Genomic DNA, 22,557 nt, shown 5'->3' on the forward strand with positions numbered 1-22,557 from the left:
AAGCAGTAAGAGGTTGTTGGTGAAATAAATCTTTGATTACGTTAAATGATATCGTGTCGCTCGAGGAATGGTAAACTATTACCTCCGCTCAAGTGAATTCAAAGTGTTGAAAAAACTTTCTAATTGTCAAGACAACTTGAACAACCAAATCCAATTTTATCTTTTATTTAGAAAAAATACGCGAAAATAGTTTAACCAAAGGGCATTCGTTTGCAAATGCATGCTAATTAAGCTGTGGGTTCCTTTCCTACCTGAGAAGCCATATCAAACTGTAATCTGTTGACATAAATAAGTTCTGTATTAGTCTAATACCCGGTATATTAAGCGAGTGAACAATTCCAATATGCTGTCAGCATCCACTTGAAAAATTTCTTTTGCAAAAAGAACTTAACATCTAGGTGTCTGTGTCCGCTAAACTAAAAGTGTCGTTTCCAAATAGATGGATTAAGTTTGACACGATAAATCTACAGCGATAAACAAAATTTGTTTCCTTCAGATTATATGAATCAACACGAGACCATAATTCCTCGGAGATCAAACGCTTTTTGCATTTTGTTGAAGCACCAAATATCGAAAAGGAGGCTGATATTATCAACGAATCTCTGTTTACGTAATTGTTGGTGTTTTAATTTTAATTGCGACGAACTTACGCAGAAAAAGAGCCATCCCAGCTGAAGAAATATATTATTTCAAAACAAGAATGAATTTTGACATTGGATTATGAAAATGGCAAATCTGTCTTTGCAACTGTGGTCATTTGGCAAAACCTTGAGATCACGATGTATAAATAGCAACGTGTCTTTAAAACAGTACTGTAATTACTTTTAGAATATGATGGTTTTTGGAGTGGTATTATCTTCCAATGCTAATGATGTAACTTACATCTCTGCCCTTCACGATCAACCCTATTTTATTCTAGCGGAACTCCAGACGAAAGAAAAACTCTCGAATAGAAGCAGGGCACAAGATAGAAAAAATAACACCCATTCTGCGTTTATTTTCTTTCATTTATCTATTCAGCAGAGGTGCCTGTTTTCTGTATATGGCGAGAACAAGCAGGCCGTGAAAGATTGAGTAAATCTGTCTTGCAAACATGGCTCGCACAACAACAAATTCAAACATCCAGTTGGGGGATGAAGTGTAAATTACTTTGAAATAGGAAATACGTATTATTTTCTCGAGTATGCAATGCTTGATTGTATTCACATCCCCATATCACCCGACATATCGTCATGGAATGTAGACCCTTGAACACCTGTTAAAAATAGGCTAAAGAGTTCCTTATTTACCCTTGAGGTAAAAATCTCGATGGAAGCTCCCAAGTATTCGTTTTTCCTGGAGTTTGCTTATATTTACTGGTGTAAATTTCTTTATTTTCCATAGCCTCTACTGAAGGTTTAAGCTCTTTTCATTTTACAGATTGAAAAACTTAAAGTTGAATTTCATTTCATTTCAGAAAGATTTGATTAACACATACTTTGCCTGTATCAGTGTCTTTCAAGAATAAAAACCCTCGAAAAACTGTAAAAATAGATGAAAGAATACACTTGTTACCCCTAAATATAAAAATCTCAAGATATCCTCCTGAGAGTTCGTCCTTCCTGTCGTGGTGCATGTTATTAGATAAACGTTGCATTATATCAAAGGAATTCCTTAAGGTTTAGTTTTTTTTTCTTCTTTTATAGATATTATTATAGTTTCATTTTATTAGAAAAAAAATTATTAACACACTCATGGCTAAATAAATGGCCTCAAAGACCAAGATTAACATCAAGAAAGATGTTGTTTTCGCTTCAGAAGCTATATGAGAATGTATTTTCCCACAGTATATTCAGGCAAGTAACATCAGTCATACTGTTTCAGAGCAAAGATGATTTTAAGAAAAGAAAACATACATTCTGAAATTTAAGTTTTTAAACGTCTACCTATGCAGCTCTGATAGGTTAAATAATTTTAAAAGTCATTCGTTTTCTTTTATTCGTCTATTCATCAGGGAAACCTGTTTTCTGTATATGGCCAAGGTAAGCGGCTCATTAAAGATTAAGCAAATTTGTTTTGTAAACACGGGTTGTACAGCAACAATATCAAACTCACACTTTGCGTATGGAGTGTAAACACTTTGAAATAGGAAATTTGTATTGTTTTCTCCAGTATGCAATGCTTTATTGAAATCAGATATCCCTATCACCCGATATTTGATCAAGAAGTGTGCGCCGTCAAAATTTGTAAAAAATACACTGAGCGATACACGTTACTGATAAAAATTTTTTTCTGACTTGTAATGCTGTTATGAGAGAAACCATACAATTTGATACTATTTACTCGTTAAAATTCCTTATCATTTCCATCATAGCCTTTCCTTTAAGTTCGAGTTTTGTATTTATTATTATTAATTTTTTACGGATGGCCCATATGATCAGTGGTTTTTATAGTTAATGATTGATATAAAGAAAGATTTTATTTATCTGTTGGTAAGAAAAACATACCATATAAAAAACATACGCTCACTCGCTAAAGAAGATGTACGCTTCAGAAGCCATATAAGGATTTGCACTTCCCCTTCTAAAACGTAAACATTAAATTCAAGCACTGCACCTGTGTTAAAACTATTATGAAGTATTTAGTTAGTTAAGTTCGTCAGATAGTTAGTTCAGCATGGTTAAGTCGTTCTATTCTATTTGATTTTACTAGACATGAGTTCAAAGTCCGCAGTTATTTTGATTTGAGCTTTCGTGATGAGTTTCCCACTTGTGACAGTCGTATCTTGTCTAACTTACATAAGAGGAGTGCTTAGTTTGTCTACAGACCTTACTTTGGACCCACAAGAAGGTTCTTTAGGGTTGTGGTTAACGCAGTCAGAGGTTGAATCAGTTAATCAGAGGCATTAAGTACTTTGTTGCTCATTTCGTGAAATTGTTTGGGTTAGTGTTCTAACAACCAATTTTTAATCTCCCAAAGTCAGTCAGCTGGCATGACCATATCTATCAATAGTGTATATTTAAGCATGTTTATAAGAGCAGAAAAAGGCAGCTGGAGAGCCCCTTGGTGCCCGAAATTTTATAGCCTTCAAAATTAATCTACATTCTACTTAAGACGTCGCTATTTGAGTCTTGCTCCTTCCTCTTTCATTTCTTGGCAATCTGTTTGAGCATCAAAGATCTAAGCAAAGAGGCACTTTTGACCAACAAAAAAGACCCTTTTTACAAGTGCTGCAGCTGTTTTTGTACCGTCTGGGTTTACGTCAACGGCTAGGTTACTAAGTTCTCTTCAAAATGGTTGCGTCTATTTTCGAATTATAACCACATTTAAAAACAATTTTCAAACGGTTAAAATTCCTTTGGAACCTCAACACGCTATTAGTAGGGTTCTACCGCAACAAATCTAAACTCGCATCAGGGTATTCTATTACAAAGTCAACCTATCCTTAACTATAAATTGGTTGGAAAAAGTGCGATTCGAGCAACATCGAGGAGTTGTTCAAAATGGCGGATGTGAGTAAAGTTTGAGAGCAGCAACTAAGAGGAGTTGCTAACAACACAGCTATATATTTCAATCCCTTATATGGTACTTGATAAAAGTATTGGAGGAGATTTCTCATCATATTGTAGGAAAAAAGTGCACGAAAATAAAAGTGTAAATATTGGTTATCTAAGTGGTATACCAAACCACTGTAAACATATAAATGTCATGTATTTGAACTGTGGATTAATAAATGAAGACGATCATCGCAGTTAAGAACACTTTTAAAGCAGTAACGAAAATTCAGCCAAAAAAAGATGAAAAATATAGGCTGTACGAGAATTGGACCCATGATTTTTGCGATACCGGTATAGTGCTCTAGCAACTGAGCTAACAAGCCAACAGTTGTGAGCTGATCATTATGTTGGTTCGTTACTAACACGTAGTGAAAATATTGCATTCTCACGAATGAAGGAATTGTTGTTTTACTGCAAAGTAGTTTACACTCTATTCCCCAATTGTCAGTTCAATTTGTTCCTTTCCAATCCGTGTTTACAAAACAAATTTGCTCAAATCTTTAACAAGCCACTCATTTTAGATGCGTAAAGAAAACGTGTTGTACCGTTGAATAGCCGAATAGAAGAAGATCAAATAATTTTAAAATCATTCAACTTATCAAAGCTCTATATCTGAACGATATATATATATATATATATATATATACAGCTATATATATATAGCTTTATATATATTTACATATACATATATATATATTTTTTTTCTTTTAATGAAATCGGATTGAAGTATAAGCCTTGTTATCTGCAAGCTCTAAAAAACCAACAACTCAAACCTCAAGGAAAAGCTTGGGGAATAATTAAGAATTGAAAAGAGTAAATATCATCAAAATAAATTATGTGATAACATCACCACTGGAGCCATTGATATTTTTATCTATAAGAAGAACAAGTGTTTTCGAAATCCATTTTTTACAGATTTTCGAGGATTTACATCATCATTTAAGCCACTGACTGAGGCAAAATATGTGTTAATGAAATCTAATGAACGTAAATTGAAGTATAATTGTTTTTATGAGTGAAATGAAATCAACTAAAACATCAAAGAAAAGCTTTGGAAGTAATTAGCAATTTGAATAAGTAAATATTCTCAAACTATGTGGTGTACCTGATACTATCATTAGAAGACGGACGAACATTTAGGATGGTCCATTGAGATTTTTATCTTAAAAGGTTAAATATTGTATTCTTTATTCTATTTGTTACAGAGTTTCAAGGGTCTACATTCTATGATCAAATATCGGGTGCCTGAGGGAAAAATGAATTTTAATATCACCCGAATGGAATGCATAAAAGCAGTGAGCTCTGAGGCTTCCTACAGTTGAGAACTCAAGTTCCAACGGAGAGGTCAAAATGAAGATATCTATTTTCTTGGCTTCGTTTTGCTTTGTACTCGCTGTTGGCTTTTCAGTGGCGGTAACTGAAAATGACTTGGCCAACATGGCAGATGAATTTGAAGCAGAAAAACTTCCAGGGTAAGTTGGATAAAGAAAAATAACTATAAATGATGACTTAAGTAACAAAATAGAGTTTAAAAAGGTGCCAAATATAAGGATTCCCTCCTGTTTCTTCGGGATGAAGAAGAAGATATTAAATTGTGGCGGGAACTGGCAATTCCTTCGATGACACTCCATTGCGCAAGCATCGGGAACTGAAAATTAGAGCCAGGCCCTCTCCATTTTCTCCTTGTCCACTCTGTCCTTCCAAAGCAACGTAACTTGATCTTCAGCATATTTGGAATACTTATTCCATTAAAGTGTGCCAGTTCACAATCATGAATCAGAAGTTTAATTTATAAATGAATTATCTCCGTGTAAGAAGACTCTGCTTCATACTAATCGGCCACTCTGAAATGTTGCAATGGAAAAAGTGAGAACAGTGTAACCCGATCCTCTGTGTAACCTGGTCAATTCAGCTTATTCAATTTTTAGCTTTCTGCTGGTGTAACTCGATTCTCTGTCAAACCTGGTCAGTTTAGCTTATTTAATTTTTAGCTTTCCTGTTAGTCTTTTGAAAATGTTTGTTTTTTTTCTAAAATGATTGAATTGTGTCGCAGCAGCGGTGGTTTCGTTTTACATTTTATATGTTTTTAGTGAAGAATATGTGAAAGAGGGCGATGAAGACTTTGATGAGGAAGACTTGGAGGATAATGATATGGCAATCCACAGAAGGTATTTTGAGGAAATGGGGACGTCGAAGAACCCCACCTACTTCTCGCAAACAATAGGAAATATAGCTTCCGGTGTTGTGGTCTGATCTTGCTATTGTTTGAGCAGGTCACCATACCAGCTGTAAAGCTGAACTGAGCCAGCCTGTCTAAATGTCACAAATACATGAGTAAATAGATATTTAAGGAACTAGTTGGTTTACGATGATCTTTGGCACCTCTATTTTCCTGCACTCAGAGAAAATGATATGGCGACCGAAGACGAAGAGTTTGAAGAGGGAGCATTCGATAATGACGAAGATGACGTAGGAGCAGTAGAAAAGTCAGCTGACCCCCAACGCATTACACGCCGAATTAGACTGGTCAGACGCATTCGTCGTCGTAGACTTCGCCGCCTTCCTCGTATTCGTCGTAGATTTCGCCGCGTTCGTAGAATTCTTCGTGGTCGCCGCTCTCCCCGTTTACGCCGCCTTCGCGGTTAACGAAGACCATATCAGTGATGTAATTAACAATGGATGGGTAAAGGTGAGTGGCAAAAAAAGATAAGAAATAAGACGTGCAGCCCCTGATTGTTACACAAAGTCTCCTTCAGGTTCTTGAGAAAACATAGAGAAGAGTATGAAGAATATACATACTGATGATAGGCGGTAGATGGTTATGAGTGACCCTCATTAGTACTTATGTTTGATTTTTCTCTTCCCTGTCAGGTCTTGATGAATACTCAGCTTGAAATGACATGTCAAACTTGAGACTATGATTTAACAACTTTCAATACTTCTAGAATTAAAACTTCTGTAACTAAAAAGACTCCTCGGCTTCTGTTTTAATATAATGGGAAAAAGTTGTGATTTGGATTTGCTTTAACATCACGTCAATAAAAATCAACCAAAGATTGTGAAAAAAAGGCTTTTTGATTTTCTTTTCAGTTTGATTTGCTTCTTGGATTCTCGTTAAGTAGCATTTAGAATGAAAACACCGTTTTCTTGACTCTCTGAGTGTAGTCGACAACTGTTCTAAAATCACTTGCAAGCTACTCGTAAGAAAAATAACTGAGGCGTGGGGTGGGGTCACTTCCTTGAAAGAGGCTCATGGTGACGTGTCACTGGATGGGGTTGCATTTTCACCACTGGATTGATTATAATGGGGTTGCATTTTGAACAGAGTAACTAGAATACGGTCCCTCATTTTCGGGAGTGTGGGGGTAAGAAAATTCTCGTTAGTAGGGATTTAAAAACGGGGTCCATAAGGAGGCGAAGCCACAGACATATTCGAAAAGTAAGAGTGATTCAGTGAGGGTAACAAAAGTACACCGAACTTTACCCGATTTTGACTCGAGTTTGTTATTTGTTTCGAAGTATCTTGGTAGTTCGACATTCACAATAGAGATTATTGAGCACATCATACCTAAAGAAAGATGACTGCCTCCTGAAATAAATTATTTTTTAAACAAAGATGTTTTTCGTCTTGTCAAGAGCGTGGGAAAAAATTGTGATTCCCCAAGAAGAATCGAACCTCAAACCTTCGGATTCCGCGCTCCTATGCTCTACCACTGAACCACTACTCTACGGCGAGCGAGGTCTATTACGAGGTTCATACGGCACGCGTCCTTCATACTGCTAGGATCAGCAATGTCGATAGCGTCATGTTTTTAAATAGAAAAGAGAGATGGTAAGTTTTGAGCTCGGTGAAGAAATAATGTAAGATGTTTTTTCGTCTTGTCACGAGCGTGTCACAAAGAAAAAGTTCTGAGTCCCCATGAGGAATTGAGTCCTAAACCTTCGGATTTTTTTCCTTTGTCCCACGCTCGTGACAAGACGAAAAACATCTTTCTCTCTTTCTTTACCGAGCTCAAAACTTACTATCTCTCTTTTCTATTTACAAATAACTTTTTGTCTGCTAACTCCCAAAATATATTTTTTCAGTTAGCGCTGTAATACCACAGAAGACGATAAACATCTCACAATAATTTCAGATGAAAACTTAGGGGGAAAGTTTTTCTACGAAGAGAGAGCACCTGAATCAGTTGATCCGAAGAAATGTTTTTTCACTTCTTGCCAGGACACCACACCATATCTTTCCTTGGCTATAAATGTCTTTGACGAGGCAAGATATATTGTTGTTCTTGCTGCTCTGTTTATCTTTCTCAGTCTCAACTGCAAATATTTCCCAAGGTCATCAAAGTATTTTTTAGATGAATATCGAGGATGTATTTCGAAGTAGTTAAGGAGTTTAAATTTATACTTCCGTTTGCTTGTATCTGTTTATTTAAGGACCTAGTTTGACGTCAAATGTGGTTGAAGCAGAAAGGAGGCACATAAAAAGTCGTGGGCAAAAGTGACACCTACGTACAACTTTTTGACGTGATCTGTGATCACTCAGTAAACAATCACTACTCTGGAGAAATGAATTTCCTTTCTTGATGTATTTGTATAGAGAAAGAGAAAATTGCCACCGATGCTATTTATGCGACTGTATTGAAATATATTACCGGTAAGAAACAATAAAAAGGCGCATGAGAGTCAAAAACACCATATGGAAGAAAAAAAATAAAGTAAGAGGTTGTTGATGAAATAAATCATTGATTACGTTAAATGATATCGTGTCGCTCGAGGAATGGTAAACTATTACCTCCGCTCAAGTGAATTCAAAATGTTGAAAAAACTTTCTAATTGTCAAGACAACTTGAACAACCAAAATCCAATTTTATCTTTTATTTAGGAAAAATTCGGGAAAATAGTTTAACCAAAGGGTATTAGTTTGCAAATGCATGCTAATTACGCTGTGGATTCCTGCCCTACGTGACAAGCCATATCAAACTGTAAGCTGTTGACATAAATAAGTTCTGTATTAGTCTAATACCCGGCATATTAAGCGAGTGAACAATTCCAATACGCTGTCAGCATCCACTTGAAAAATCTTTTTTGCAAAAAGAACTTAACATTTAGGTGTCTGTGTCCGCTAAACTAAACGTGTCGTTTCCAAATAGATGGATTAAGTTTGACACGATAAATCTACAGCGATAAACAAAATTTGTTTTCTTCAGATTATATGAATCAACACGAGACCATAATTCCTCGGAGATCAAACGCTTTTTGCATTTTATTGAAGCACCAAATATCGAAAAGGAGGCTGATATTATTAGCGAATCTCTGTTTACGTAATTGTTCGCGTTTTAATTTTAATTGCGACGAACTTACGCAGAAAAAGAGCCATCCCAGCTGAAGAAATATATTATTTCGAGACAAGAATGAGCTCATCACAGTTATCAAATCTTGCAAGTCTTAATCAAAGGACATCAGCAATCAGAAAATACAAAATGTCCGGCTGAGTAGTAAAAAGTTTAACACGTGATTGGCAAGACAGCAGCGATCTAAGTAGACTTCATTGAGTTTAACCAAATTATCTCCTACATTCTACAGAATTTTGACATTGGATTAAGAAAATGGCAAATCTGTCTTTGCAACTGTGGTCATTTCGCAAAACCTTGAGATCACGATGTATACATAGCAACATTAAAACAGTACTGTAATTACTTTTAGATTATGATGGTTTTCGGGGTAGTATTATCTTACAATGTTGAACAATCTCTGCCCTTCACGATCAACCCTATTTTATTCTAGCGGAACTCCAGACGAAAGAAAAACTCTCGAATAGAAGCAGGGCACAAGATAGAAAAAAAACACCCATTCTGCGTTTATTTTCTTTCATTTATCTATTCATCAGAGGTACCTGTTTTCTGTTTATGGCGAGAACAAGCAGGCCGTGAAAGATTGAGTAAATCTGTCTTGCAAACATGGCTCGCACAACAACAAATTCAAACATCCAGTTGGGGGATGAAGTGTAAATTACTTTGAAATAGGAAATACGTATTATTTTCTCGAGTATGCAATGCTTGATTGTATTCACATCCCCATATCGCCCGACATATCGTCATGGAATGTAGACCCTTGAACACCCGTTAAAAATAGGCTAAAGAGTTCCTTATTTACCCTTGAGGTAAAAATCTCGATGGAAGCTCCCAAGTGTTCGTTTTTCCTGGAGTTTGCTTATGTTTACTGGTGTAAATTTCTTTATTTTCCATAGCCTCTACTGAAGGTTTAAGCTCTTTTCATTTTACAGATTGAAAAACTTAAAGTTGAATTTCATTTCATTTCAGAAAGATTTGATTAACACATACTTTGCCTGTATCGGTGACTTTCAAGAATGAAAACCCTCGAAAAACTGTAAAAATAGATGAAAGAATACACTTGTACCCCTACATATAAAAATCTCAAGATATCCTCCTAAGTGTTCGTCCTTCCTGTCGTGGTGCATGTTATGAGATAAACGTTGCATTTTTCCAAAGGAATTCCTTAAGGTTTTAGTTTTTTTCTTATTTTGGAGAAACTATTACAATTTCATTTTATTAGAAAAAAATTGTTAACACACTCATGAGTAAATAAGAGGCCTCAAAGACCACGATTAACATCAAGAAAGATGTTGTTTTTGCTTCAGAAGACATATAAGAATTATTTTCCCACAGTATATTTAAGCAAGTAACATTAGTCATACTGTTTCGGAGCAAAGATGATTTTAAGGAAAGAAAACATACATTCTGAAATTTAAGTTTTTAAACGTCTACCTATACAGCTCTGATAAGTTAAACGATTTTAAAACTTGTTCGTTTTCTTTTACTCATCTATTCTCCAGCGAAACCTGTTTTCTGTATATGGCCAACGTAAGCGGCTTATTTAAGATTAAGCAAATTTGTTTTGTAAAAACAAGTCGTACAGCAACAATATCAAACTCACACTTTGTGTATGGAGTGTAAATACTTTGAAATAGGAAATTTATATTGTTCACTCGAGTATGCAATGCTTTATTGAAATCAGATACCCATATCACCCGATATATGATCAAGAAGTGTGTACCGCCAAAAATTTGTAAAAAATAGACTGAGCGACACACGTTACCATGAAAGACTGAATCGCAATAAGTGGTCCTGCTAAAATTTTTTTCTGTCCTGTAATGATGTTATGAGAGAAACCATGCAATTTGATAGTATTTATTCGTTAACATTCCTTATCATTTCCATCATAGCCTTTCCCTTAAGTTCGAGTTTTGTATTTATTTTTTTCCTTTACAGATGGCACCGCTTACTTCAATTTCATTTCATAAAATATATTTGATTAACACATACCATGCCCATATGATCAGTGGTTTTTTATAGTTCACGATTGATATCAAGAAAGATTTTATTTATCCATCGGTAAGAAAAACATACTGCATAAAAAAACATGCGCCCACTCGCTAAAGAAGATGTACGCTTCAAAAGCCATATAAGGATTTGTACTTCCCTTGCTAAAACGTAAACATTAAATTCAAGCCCTGTAGCTGTGTTAAAAATATTATGAAGTATTTATTTAGTTTAGTTAGTCGGATAGTTATTTCAGTATGATTAAGTCGTTCTATTCTATTTGATTAGAATGTAGTTACTATACATGAATTTAAAGTCCGAAGTTATTTTGGTTTGAGCAATCGTAATGAGTTTCCCAATTGTGACAGTCTTGTCTAACTTACTTGAGAGGACGTGCCTAGTTTGTCTACAGACCTAGCTTTGGACCCACAAGAAAGTTCTTCACGGTTGTGGCTAACGTAGTTAGGGATTGAGTCAGTTAATCAGAGGCACCCAGTACTTTGTCGCTCATTTCGTGAAATTGTTTGGGTTAGTGTTCTAACAACCAATTTTTAATCTCCCAAAGTCAGCCCATATCTATCAATAGTGAATATACAAGCACGTTCTTAAGAGCTTACTTAGTGGAGAAGAATGTAGACAGTGCGTAGAAGAGTAAAGACAAGTCTGTAGTTAGTGTAAGTGTTTAGCAGCGCAAGTCGGTGAGAAGTACTCAGTGAGAATTAAAGAGTGATAGTAAGAGATTAGCCGGAGTTACACAGCATAAGCAAAAGTTGGATGTAAGTAGAATTTTGTACTGAAGAACCGAGTCATTAAAGAAAGCAGAAAAAGACCGTGTTAGAACTCCCTAGTGCCCGACATTTGATAGCCTAACAAAACTCTTTTGAAATTTGTCTTTAAAAATACTCTACATTCCACTTAGGACGTCGCCATTTGAGTCATACTATTTCCTCTTTCATTTCTTGGCAATCTGTTTGAGCATTATGTAGTTAAACAAAGGGGCATTTTTGATTCGCAAAAAGAAATATTTGCGTTAACTAGAGTTTGTAGCTGTTTTTGTACCGTTTAGATTTGTGCCAACGGCTAGGTTACTAAGTTCTCTCCAGAATGACGGCATCTATGTTCGAATTATTACCACGCTTAATAACAATTTTCGAACTGTTAGAATACCTTTGGAATCTCCACACGCTGTTAGTAGAGTTCAACTCGCATCAGGGTATTCTAATACAAAGTCAAACTGTCCTTAGCTATAACTTGGTTGGAAAAAGTGCGATTCGAGCAAATATCGAGGAGTTATTCAAAATGGCGGATGTGAGTAAAGTTTGAGAGCAGCAACCATGAGGAGTTGCTAACAACACAGCTATATATTGCGATCCCTCATGTGGTACTTGATAAAAGTATTGGAGAAGATTTCTCATCAGATCAGTAGGGTTCTACCGCAACAAATCTAAACTCGCATCAGGGTATTCTATTAAAAAGTCAACCTATCCTTAACTATTAATTGGTTGGATAAAGTGCGATTCGAGCAACATCGAGGAGTTGTTCAAAATGGCGGATGTGAGTAAAGTTTGAGAGCAGCAACTATGAGGAGTTGCTAACAACACAGCTATATATTGCGATCCCTCATGTGGTACTTGATAAAAGTATTGGAGAAGATTTCTCATCAGATTGTAGGAAAAAAGTGCACTAAAATAAAAGTGTAAATATTGATTATCTACGTGGTATACTAAACCACTGTAAACATATGAATGTCATGTATTTGAACTGCAGATTAATAAATGAAGATGATTATCGCAATTTAGAACATTTTTAAAGCAGTAACGAAAATTCAGCCGAAAAAGATGAAAAATATAGGCTGTACGAGAATTGGACCCATGACTTCTGCGATACCGGGATAGTACTCTAGCAACTAAGCTAACAAGCCAACAACTGTAAGCTGATCATTATGTTGGTTTGTTACTAACACTTAGTGAAAATATTGTATTCTCACGAATGAACGAATTGTTGTTTTATTTCAAAGTAGTTTACACTCTATTCCCCAATTGTTAGTTCAACTTGTTCCTTTCCAATCCGTGTTTACAAAACAAATTTGCTCAAATCTTTAACAAGCCACTCATTTTAGATGCGTAAAGAAAACATGTAGAACTGTTGAGTAGAAGAATAAAAGAAAATCAAAGAGTTTTAAAGTCATTCAACTTATCAAAGCTCTGTATTTGAACGATATATATAAATATATATATATATATATATATATATATATATATCACATCTATATATATATTTACATATACATATATATATAGATATTTTTTTCTTTTAATGAAATCAGGTTGAAGTATAAGCCTTGTTATCTGCAAGCTCTAAAAAACCAACAACTCAAACCTCAAGGAAAAGCATGGAAAATAATTAAGAATTTAAAAGAGTAAATATTATCAAAGTAAATTATATGATAACATCATTACCACTGGCGCCATTCAGATTTTTATCTATAAGAAGAACAAGTGTTTTCGAAATCCATTTTTTTACAGATTTTCGAGGATTTACATTATTGTTAAAGCCACTGAGGCAAAATATGTATTAATGAAATCTAATGAATCTAAATTAAAGTATAATTGTTTCTATCAGTAAAATGAAATCAACTAAAACATCAAAGAAAAGCTTTGGAAATAATTAGCAATTTGAACAAGTAAATATTTTCAAACTATGTGGTTTATCTGATGCTATCATTAGAAGACGGACGAACATTTAGGAATGTCCATTGAGATTTTTATCTTAAAGGGTAAATATTGTATTCTTTATTCTATTTTTTACAGAGTTTCAAGGGTCTACATTCTATGATCAAATATCGGGTGCCTGAGGGAAAAATGGATTTTAATATCACCCGAATGGGATGCATAAAAGCAGTGAGCTTTGAGGCTTCCTACAGTTGAGAACTCAAGTTCCAACGGAGAGGTCAAAATGAAGATATCTGTTTTCTTGGCTTCGTTTTGCTTTGTACTCGCTGTTGGCTTTTCAGTGGCGGTAACTGAAAATGACTTGGCCAACATGGCAGATGAATTTGAAGCAGAAAAACTTCCAGGGTAAGTTGGATAAAGAAAAATAACTATAAATGATGACTTAAGTAACAAAATAGAGTTTACAAAGGTGCCAAATATAAGGATTCCCTCCTGTTTCTTCGGGATGAAGAAGAAGATATTAAATTGTGGCGGGAACTGGCAATTCCTTCGATGACACTCCATTGCGCAAGCATCGGGAACTGAAAATAAGAGCCAGGCCCTCTCCATTTTCTCCTTGTCTCTCCATTTTCTCCTTTTCTTCTAATATGATTAAATTATGTCGCAGCAGCAATGGTTTCGTTTCACATTTTATGTTTTTAGTGAAGAATACGTGAAAGAGGGCGATGAAGACCTCGATGAGGAAGACTTAGAGGACAATGATATGGCGATCCCCAGAAGGTACGTTGAGGAAATGCTTAGATTTTTAGCTTTCCTATATGTGTAACTCGATCCTCTGTGTAACCTGGTCAATTTAGCTTATTTAATTTTTAGCTTTCCTGTTAGACATTTGAAAATGTTTGTTTTTTTATAATATGATTGAATTGTGTCGCAACAGCGGTGGTTTCGTTTTACATTTTACATATTTTTAGTGAAGAATACGTGAAAGAGAGCGATGAAGACTTTGATGAGGAAGACTTCGAGGACAATGATATGGCAATCCACAGAAGGTACGTTGAGGAAATGGGGACGTCGAAGAACCCCACCTACTTCTCGCAAACAGTAGGAAATATAGCTTCCGGTGTTGTGGTCTGATCTTGTTATTGTTTGAGCAGGTCACCATACCAGCTGTAAAGCTGAACTGAGCCAGCCTGTCTAAATGTCACAAATACATGAGTAAATAGATATTTAAGGAACTAGCTGGTTTACGATGATCTTTGGCACCTTTCCTGCACTCAGAGAAAATGATATGGCGACCGAAGACGAAGAGGTTGAAGAGGGAGCATTCGATAATGACGAAGATGACGTAGGAGCAGTAGAAAAGTCAGCTGACCCCCAACGCATTACACGCCGAATTAGACTGGTCAGACGCATTCGTCGTCGTAGACTTCGCCGCCTTCCTCGTATTCGTCGTAGAGTTCGCCGCGTTCGTAGAATTCGTCGTGGTCGCCGCTCTCTCCGTTTACGCCGCCTTCGCGGTTAACGAAGACCATATCAGTGATGTAATTAACAATGGATGGGTAAAGGTGAGTGGCAAAAAAAGATAAGAAATAAGACGTGCAGCCCCTGATTGTTACACAAAGTCTCCTTCAGGCTCTTGAGAAAACATAGAGAAGAGTATGAAGAATATACATACTGATGATAGGCGGTAGATGGTTATGAGTGACCCTCATTAGTACTAATGTTTGATTTTCTCTTCCCTGTCAGGTCTTGATGAATACTCAGCTTGAAATGACATGTCAAACTTGAGACTATGATTTAACAACTTTCAATACTTCTAGAATTAAAACTTCTGTAACTAAAAAGACTCCTCGGCTTCTGTTTTAATATAATGGGAAAAAGTTGTGATTTGGATTTGCTTTAACATCACGTCAATAAAAATCAACCAAAGATTGCGAAAAAAAGGCTTTTTGATTTTCTTTTCAGTTTGATTTACTTCTTGGATTCTCGTTAAGTAGCATTTAGAATGAAAACACCGTTTTCTTGACTCTCTGAGTGTAGTCGACAACTGTTCTAAAATCACTTGCAAGCTACTCGTAAGAAAAATAACTGAGGCGTGGGGTGGGGTCACTTCCTTGAAAGAGGCTGATGGTGACGTGTCACTGGATAGGGTTGCATTTTCACCACTGGATTGATTATAATGGGGTTGCATTTTGAACAGATTAATTAGAATACGGTCTCTCATTTTCGGAGTTTGGGGGTAAGAAAATTCTCGTTAGTAGGGATTTAAAAACGGGGTCCATAAGGAGGCGAAGCCACAGACATATTCGAAAAGTAAGAGTGATTCAGTGAGGGTAACAAAAGTACACCGAACTTTACCCGATTTTGACTCGAGTTTGTTATTTGTTTCGAAGTATCTTGGTAGTTCGACATTCGCAATAGAGATTATTGAGCACATCATACCTAAAGAAAGATGACTGCCTCCTGAAATAAATTATTTTTTAAACAAAGATGTTTTTCGTCTTGTCAAGAGCGTGAGAAAAAATTGTGATTCCCCAAGAAGAATCGAACCTCAAACCTTCGGATTCCGCGCTCCTAGGCTCTACCACTGAGCCACTACTCTACGGCGAGCGAGGTCTATTACGAGGTTCATACGGCACGCGTTCTGCATACTGCTAGGACCAGCAATGTCGATAGCGTTATGTTTTTAAATAGAAAAAAGAGATGGTAAGTTTTGAGCTCGGTGAAGAAATAGAGTAAGATGTTTTTTCGTCTTGTCACGAGCGTGGGACAAAGAAAAAGTTCTCAGTCCCCATGAGGAATTGAGTCCCAAACCTTCGGATTTTTTTTCCTTTGTCCCACGCTCGTGACAAGACGAAAAACATCTTTCTCTCTTTCTTTACCGAGCTCAAAACTTACTATCTCTCTTTTCTATTTACAAATAACTTTTTGTCTGCTAACTCCCAAAATATATTTTTTCAGTTCGCACCGTAATACCACAGAAGACGATAAACATCTCACAATAATTTCAGATGGCTCCTCACAGACGCGTGATTAAAAGCAAAACTTTTCCTTGCAGAAATATTTTAATATGTGAGATAAACGCATCATGAAAACTTAGGGGGAAAGTTTTTCTTCGAAGAGAGAGCAACTGAATCAGTTGATCCGAAGAAATGTTTTTTCACTTCTTGCCAGGACACCACACCATATCTTTCCTTGGCTATAAATGTCTTTGACGAGGCAAGATATATTGTTGTTCTCGCTGCTCTGTTTATCCTTCTCAATCTCAACTGCAAATATTTCCCAAGGTCATCAAAGTATTTTTTAGATGAATATCAAGGATGTATTTCGAAGTAGTTAAGAAGTTTAAATTTATACTTCCGTTTGCTTGTATCTGTTCATTAAAGGACCTCAATTGACGTCAAATGTGGTTGAAGCAGAAAGGAGGCACATAACAAGTCGTGGGCAAAAGTGACACCTACGTACAACTTTTTGACGTGATCTGTGATCACTCAGTGAACAATCACTACTCCAGAGAAATGAATTTCCTTTCTTGATGTATATGTATATAGAGAAAGAGAAAATTGCCACTGATGCTATTTATGCGACTGTATTGAAATATATTACAGATAAGAAACAATCAAAAGACGCATAGGAGTCAATAACACCGTATCGAAAAGAACAATTTGCAGTAAGAGGTTGTTGGTGAAATAAATCATTAATTACGTTAAATGATATCGTGTCGCTCGAGGCATGATAAACTATTACCTCCGCTCAAATGAACTCAAAATGTTGAAAAAACTTCCTAATTTTCAAGACAACAACTTGAACAACCAAAAACCATTTTAAAATTCAGGAAAATAGTTTAACCAAAGGGTATTTGTTTGCAAATGCATGCAAATGACGCTGTGGATTCCTTCCCTACGTGACAAGCCATATCAAACTATAATCTGTTGACATAAATAAGTCCTGTATTAGTCTAATTGCTGCCATATTAAATGAGGTAACAATTCCAATATGTTGTCAGCATCCACTTGAAAAATCTTATTTGCAAAAACAACTTAAAATCATGATTTAGGTGTCTGCGTCCGCTAAACTAAAAGTGTCGTTTCCAAATAGATGGATTAAATTTGATACGAAAACTCTACAACAACAAAATTCGTTTCCTTCAGATTACGATATGAATCAAAACGCGAACATAATTTCTCGGACATCGTACGCTTTTTGCGTTTCGTTGAAGCACCAAATATCAAAATGGAAGCTGATATTATCAGCGAATCTCTGTTTACGTAATTATTTACGTTTTAATTTTATTTGCAACAAACTTACGCAGAAAGAGAGCCATCTTGGCTGAAGAAAATATTATTTCAAAACAAGAATGGGCTCATCACAATTATCAAATTTTGCAACATTTTCGCCGTAAGATAATGAGGCAGAAGTTCGCCAAAAGTTTAAGAATATATTAAAGCTAAAACTGAAGTACTAGGTGTGATAATGAAGAATGAGATACACAAAAGGGTTCACATTTTTCAAAGGGAAAATTAGTAAAACGGGTAACAAGAAAGTAGATGTATCCACATAAATATTATTGACATACAGGCAATGCACATGCAACTCAGCGAAATCCCTAATAGTTTATTGTTTTCTTCCCAGAATGTTTGAACTGAAGAATCACCGATTAAAAGGTTCATTTTTATGAAAACGAGCGAATTTATACGTAGCCGTATAGCAGTCTAGGTTATTTTCGACTCTTTGTTAATCAAAGGATATCAGCTATCAGAAAAATACAAAGTGTCTCTGAGTTGGAAAAAGTTTAACACGTCATGGGCAAGATAGCAGCGATCTATGCAAACTTCATTCAGTTTAACCAAATTATCTCCTACATTCTACAACATTTTGACATTGGATTATGAAAATGGGCAAGTCTGTCTTTGCAACTGAGGTCATTTCGCAAAAACTTGAGATCACGATGTATAAATAGCAACGTGTCTTTAAAACAGTACTGCAATTATTTTTAGAGTATGGTGGTTTTCAGTATTTAGACTGTTATCTTAATCAGGGTAAGAAACCCACGCTTTTGCCAGAGATTTGCGTCAAAGAAATGGTGTCCCCTTGAAATATTTAGCTAAAAGAACAATATTCTACCCACAGCCTAACTCAGTTTGATGTCAGGCTGAAACATCTGAAAGGCAATTCTGACTAATTTTTTTCGTCATGATATCGGTAGAAGAAGCGTTCATCAAATGGTATAAAAGAGGCAGTTTTTCTCACTGTTTAAAAAAACGTTGCATACGGTAAGAAAGAACCTCCAAAAAAGCTCCAAGAACTGCGCTCCTTGTAGAGTACAAGATGGTAAGTTAAAACAAATATTGATCCAGTTATTGATATTTCCCTGAACCCTCCTTGTTTGATTCCTACGCCCCAGTCCTATGTACTGTTTATCTCTGTAATCCCGAATCTCGTTTCCCAGCACCAGTTCTCCTAAAATCCCGAATCCCGGACTGAAGGTCATTCTTCTGAAATAGTAACTGCCCTGGAATTTCCTCAAACCTTACCAACTGGTTGTTTATCTTGTTTGTAATAAAAAGGGGTGTCCTGTGGTCGTTTAGGAGAAGTAGCACCTTGCAGATACCCGTACTGATAACTCTTATAACATCATAACAATTAGAGTATCGAGTGCTTACTTCGAGTTTTGTGGTCTGTTTATTACTTAATGTAAGTTGCAAGTTAGACACTTTTTTCCTGTTTATCGCTGAGTGACGATGGAAAGCCGATGAGTGAATTTGCTTTCTCATCTAGGAGTCAGTGAATTAATAGTAGAGATAATTTCACGGAAGAGATCACAGAAATTCAAATAGGAGCGAGCTTATAAGAATGGAGCTGTATATTAACCATCAACATTGTTCGCCGTCCTTGATTCACTAATAACTCAATACTGCCTCTCTTTTCCACCAGAAATTAAAGCTGCTGTTCTCATGTCTTGCTCTGCTGACCGTCAGCGTTCAATCCATGTCCTTAATTGCAGAGGCAAAGGTAAGAACGAGATCATTTTTAATTATTAATTCGAGGGCGAAGAGACGATTTTTGCGCAAGCACATATTGTCATATACGCACGTGCGTGCTTCCCAAATTGCAATGGTGTCCCAATTTTATCCTTTCTTGAAGTAAAGCCTCCATCGGGGTACAAGTTGCTACAAACATATGAAGATGTCTTTAAGTATTTGTCTCGAAGTATAAATGATGTAAACGCTCGATTGATGTAAATCTCAAAACATACATTCCCATATCTTATGAAACTTCTCTCTTCTTAGAGTTCCGTGACTAAATATTCTCTGGAGCTGTCAAGTGGTGGAAAAAGATTTGGCGAACAGATCGAAATTGACACTGCAAAGGGAACAGAGACTTTCCATGTACCAAAGACATCGCTCAATGAATCAGCAGGGGATATAGTCTACGATTTCAAAAGGGTGAATATCGATGTGATTTTCTGTTACAGTCGGGGCCCATTTTTTTCTGTTTATATTTTTTTCTGTGGAGGGGGGTTGGACATAAAGTTTTAACTTTTTCTCTATTTGTTTTTCATGCAGCAAGTGACGATGGTTCGTTTGCTGGAAGAAAAGGCTTGTTATATGGCTGATTCAATCGATGAAACTCTCACACCTGCCGATTTAAAGGAAGCTTTAGAGATGGTGAGCGAAAGTTACTACCAAAGTGCAACACAGCGTCTTATCATTTTCCATTTCAGGCATCCAAGATCTCCTTTGCGTCCTTTGAGTTCTTCTATAGTTTTAGATCCTTGTTATGGCACGGTAGTCTCGTACCCAGACTTTCCATTGGAAGCGGTTGTTACAGTTACACGGTAGTATCTGGGTACGAGATTTGTGGCACGGTAATCCCTCCAACGTATGACTTCAATACCATTGCTGAGATTGCCTTAAGTTCTTAGGTCCGGTTATTTTAACAAAGTTCAGCCGTTGTTTAACAAAACCGCGTACTGGACAATCCTCAAGTTAGCTAGACTTTTCAACTGTACATCATTTTTTGCGAACAGTGACGAGAGGGCCGGAAAATAACCATGGAAGGACAGTTATCTAATCAAATCAATGCTCTCATGTAGAATTAGAGCCTGGCGCTCACTGATTGCATAGAAACCGTGGTTTGGGTTAGACTTCGTGTAAATAACCGGCCCTTTGGCGTTTTTCTTTAAGGGATTGTCAATCGAAACAAATTTAAATTAATCATTTTCATCTCTATGTTCTGCCATGTCATTTTTAGCAAACTCCTGGAGCGGGCGAAGAGTCAACAACTTCTTCAACTGAAACACAAATGACAGTTGTCGGAGAGCTTGAAGATCGCTCAGGGCTGAGTGCTGAAATGGCAGATCTGTGTGTGAATCTGCCAATCTATGTTGTTACCGATGGCGCTATGAACCTCAATGACGAGGAGGCTGACGAGGAAACGGATGTGGATGATGATATGGAAGCTGATGCAGAATTTTATGAGGATGTTGATGAAGACGCCAGCAATTTTCGTGAAATAATCGACTTGGACGACACTCCTGACACACGTAAGTCTTAAACAATCAACCGTGCTTAATACTTTTTACATCTTTAAGGTGTTGAGTAGCCCAGGGGCACGTAGTGGGTTGGGTTGTAAGGTGAGGTGGATTTAAGCCCCCACCCCCTCTCTGGTGGACTTTTTTTGCTCAAGAACACAATAAAATAACCCCGCCAGGTCTGGAACCCACACCTCTCCACTTAGAGTCCTGCGCACTAACCACAAGGCTATTGCGTCTCGCACACAATTTCAGAAACTCCAGGATATTTGTGTTTTTTGTTCTTTCCACTGATGGCATTTTTCGTATTTTATCTGCAAGGTGTAAAACGAGGTTTCTTCCGCAAGCGGAAAGGTAGTAGGCTACTGCGCAAGCTCAAAAAGAAGGCCTGTAAAAAAGTGTGTAAATGGGCCATAAAACGGATTTGCAGAAGAGTTCCTGACAGGTTCAACAAGTTGTGGCGAAAGTGCTTAAATCTCCGAAACAGAGGATGCAAGCGTGTTTGCAAATGGCTGATTGGATAAATTGGTCTATTTACTACTTGTGTCAAAACAAGCGTTAAGAAGTGCTATACAGTAGTTTAATGGACCAATGAGCTTGCTTATTCCGAGGCTTTTTTCAAATTTAATCATCACTTCCGGTTTGAATTTCCGTGAAATTAAGCATTTTAATTTGCAGCTTTTTTCTTCATCCAACCTAATGCTCTCGAATAAAAGAAACGATTTAGTCGCTTCACTAACCCCTGAAATCCTGCAAATGATTATCATGTAACTTCTCCCCAAATATCTTCACATTATCCAGCTAACAGGTAATGAGAATATTCAAACTTATCAGGTAGAAGTTGTATTAAGATTCCATTGAGGCTTTTCGATTGTAAGGAAAGTTCTGAAGTAAATTAGAAATGAAATGTTTATTTAGCATCAAAGTATAATCCTCACTTCACACTAGGCAGTAAGATTGTTTGAAAAGAGCGTGTAAGACCGACCATGTAGGAGACTGGGCGCGGCGTCCAAGGGCAAAGGCAGCTCATTGGCCGAATTTCAGTGTATATACCCACTACAATAGAACGCCTGATTTTCGAGATGCCCCAAGCCTCTCACCAAAACAAGGGTGAGTACGGAGCCTTAGATACAAAAATGGTTTGTCATTTTCTTGCCTTTCAACTCATTACCAAAATAATTGTTTTGTAGTAGCTTTGTTTCGGAAGAGGTAGTTTTTGTCTGATTCTAACAAATGGCCCAACTAGTTCGCTAGCACTTGATGTGGATTTAATGTAACGAAACTAAAAAAATTAACTCAATTAAAACACTTCGTTGGGTCAAAAATAACAATGTCTGTAGTGCATTATTTGTTTTGTTTTTGTTGTTCTATCCCAGTATTGACTTACAGCTCCGATGTCCAAAATAATACCTAGCCCCCATTTTTATCAGCGTACCGACGTTACATGTGGAAACAAGAGATTATAACCTGTTTAT

At 36.5% G+C, this 22,557-nt stretch overlaps 3 protein-coding genes across 3 annotated transcripts; all 3 read left to right on the forward strand.

The window, feature by feature from the left end:
- Window positions 1-4,875: 4,875 nt before the first annotated feature.
- LOC131769560 (uncharacterized) lies at window positions 4,876-6,594 on the forward strand. The gene is made up of 4 exons (XM_059085285.2): window positions 4,876-5,008; window positions 5,627-5,704; window positions 5,939-6,225; window positions 6,408-6,594. The coding sequence occupies exons 1-3, from the start codon at window positions 4,887-4,889 to the stop codon at window positions 6,180-6,182; spliced, it is 444 nt and encodes a 147-aa protein (XP_058941268.2). The 5' UTR covers window positions 4,876-4,886; the 3' UTR covers window positions 6,183-6,225; window positions 6,408-6,594.
- A 7,197-nt stretch (window positions 6,595-13,791) lies between these two features.
- LOC131769561 (uncharacterized) lies at window positions 13,792-15,485 on the forward strand. Its single transcript, XM_059085287.2, has 5 exons — window positions 13,792-13,953; window positions 14,251-14,328; window positions 14,520-14,597; window positions 14,827-15,113; window positions 15,295-15,485. Exons 1-4 carry the CDS (start codon window positions 13,832-13,834, stop codon window positions 15,068-15,070), a joined length of 522 nt encoding a protein of 173 aa, XP_058941270.2. The 5' UTR covers window positions 13,792-13,831; the 3' UTR covers window positions 15,071-15,113; window positions 15,295-15,485.
- Window positions 15,486-18,818: 3,333 nt separating this feature from the next.
- LOC131769555 (uncharacterized) lies at window positions 18,819-22,460 on the forward strand. The gene is made up of 6 exons (XM_059085274.2): window positions 18,819-18,879; window positions 19,483-19,560; window positions 19,839-19,994; window positions 20,115-20,216; window positions 20,803-21,094; window positions 21,404-22,460. Exons 1-6 carry the CDS (start codon window positions 18,877-18,879, stop codon window positions 21,604-21,606), a joined length of 834 nt encoding a protein of 277 aa, XP_058941257.2. The 5' UTR covers window positions 18,819-18,876; the 3' UTR covers window positions 21,607-22,460.
- The last annotated feature ends 97 nt before the right edge of the window (window positions 22,461-22,557 follow it).

This window comes from Pocillopora verrucosa, chromosome 12 (assembly GCF_036669915.1).
Source record: "Pocillopora verrucosa isolate sample1 chromosome 12, ASM3666991v2, whole genome shotgun sequence".
Lineage (NCBI taxonomy): Eukaryota > Metazoa > Cnidaria > Anthozoa > Scleractinia > Pocilloporidae > Pocillopora > Pocillopora verrucosa.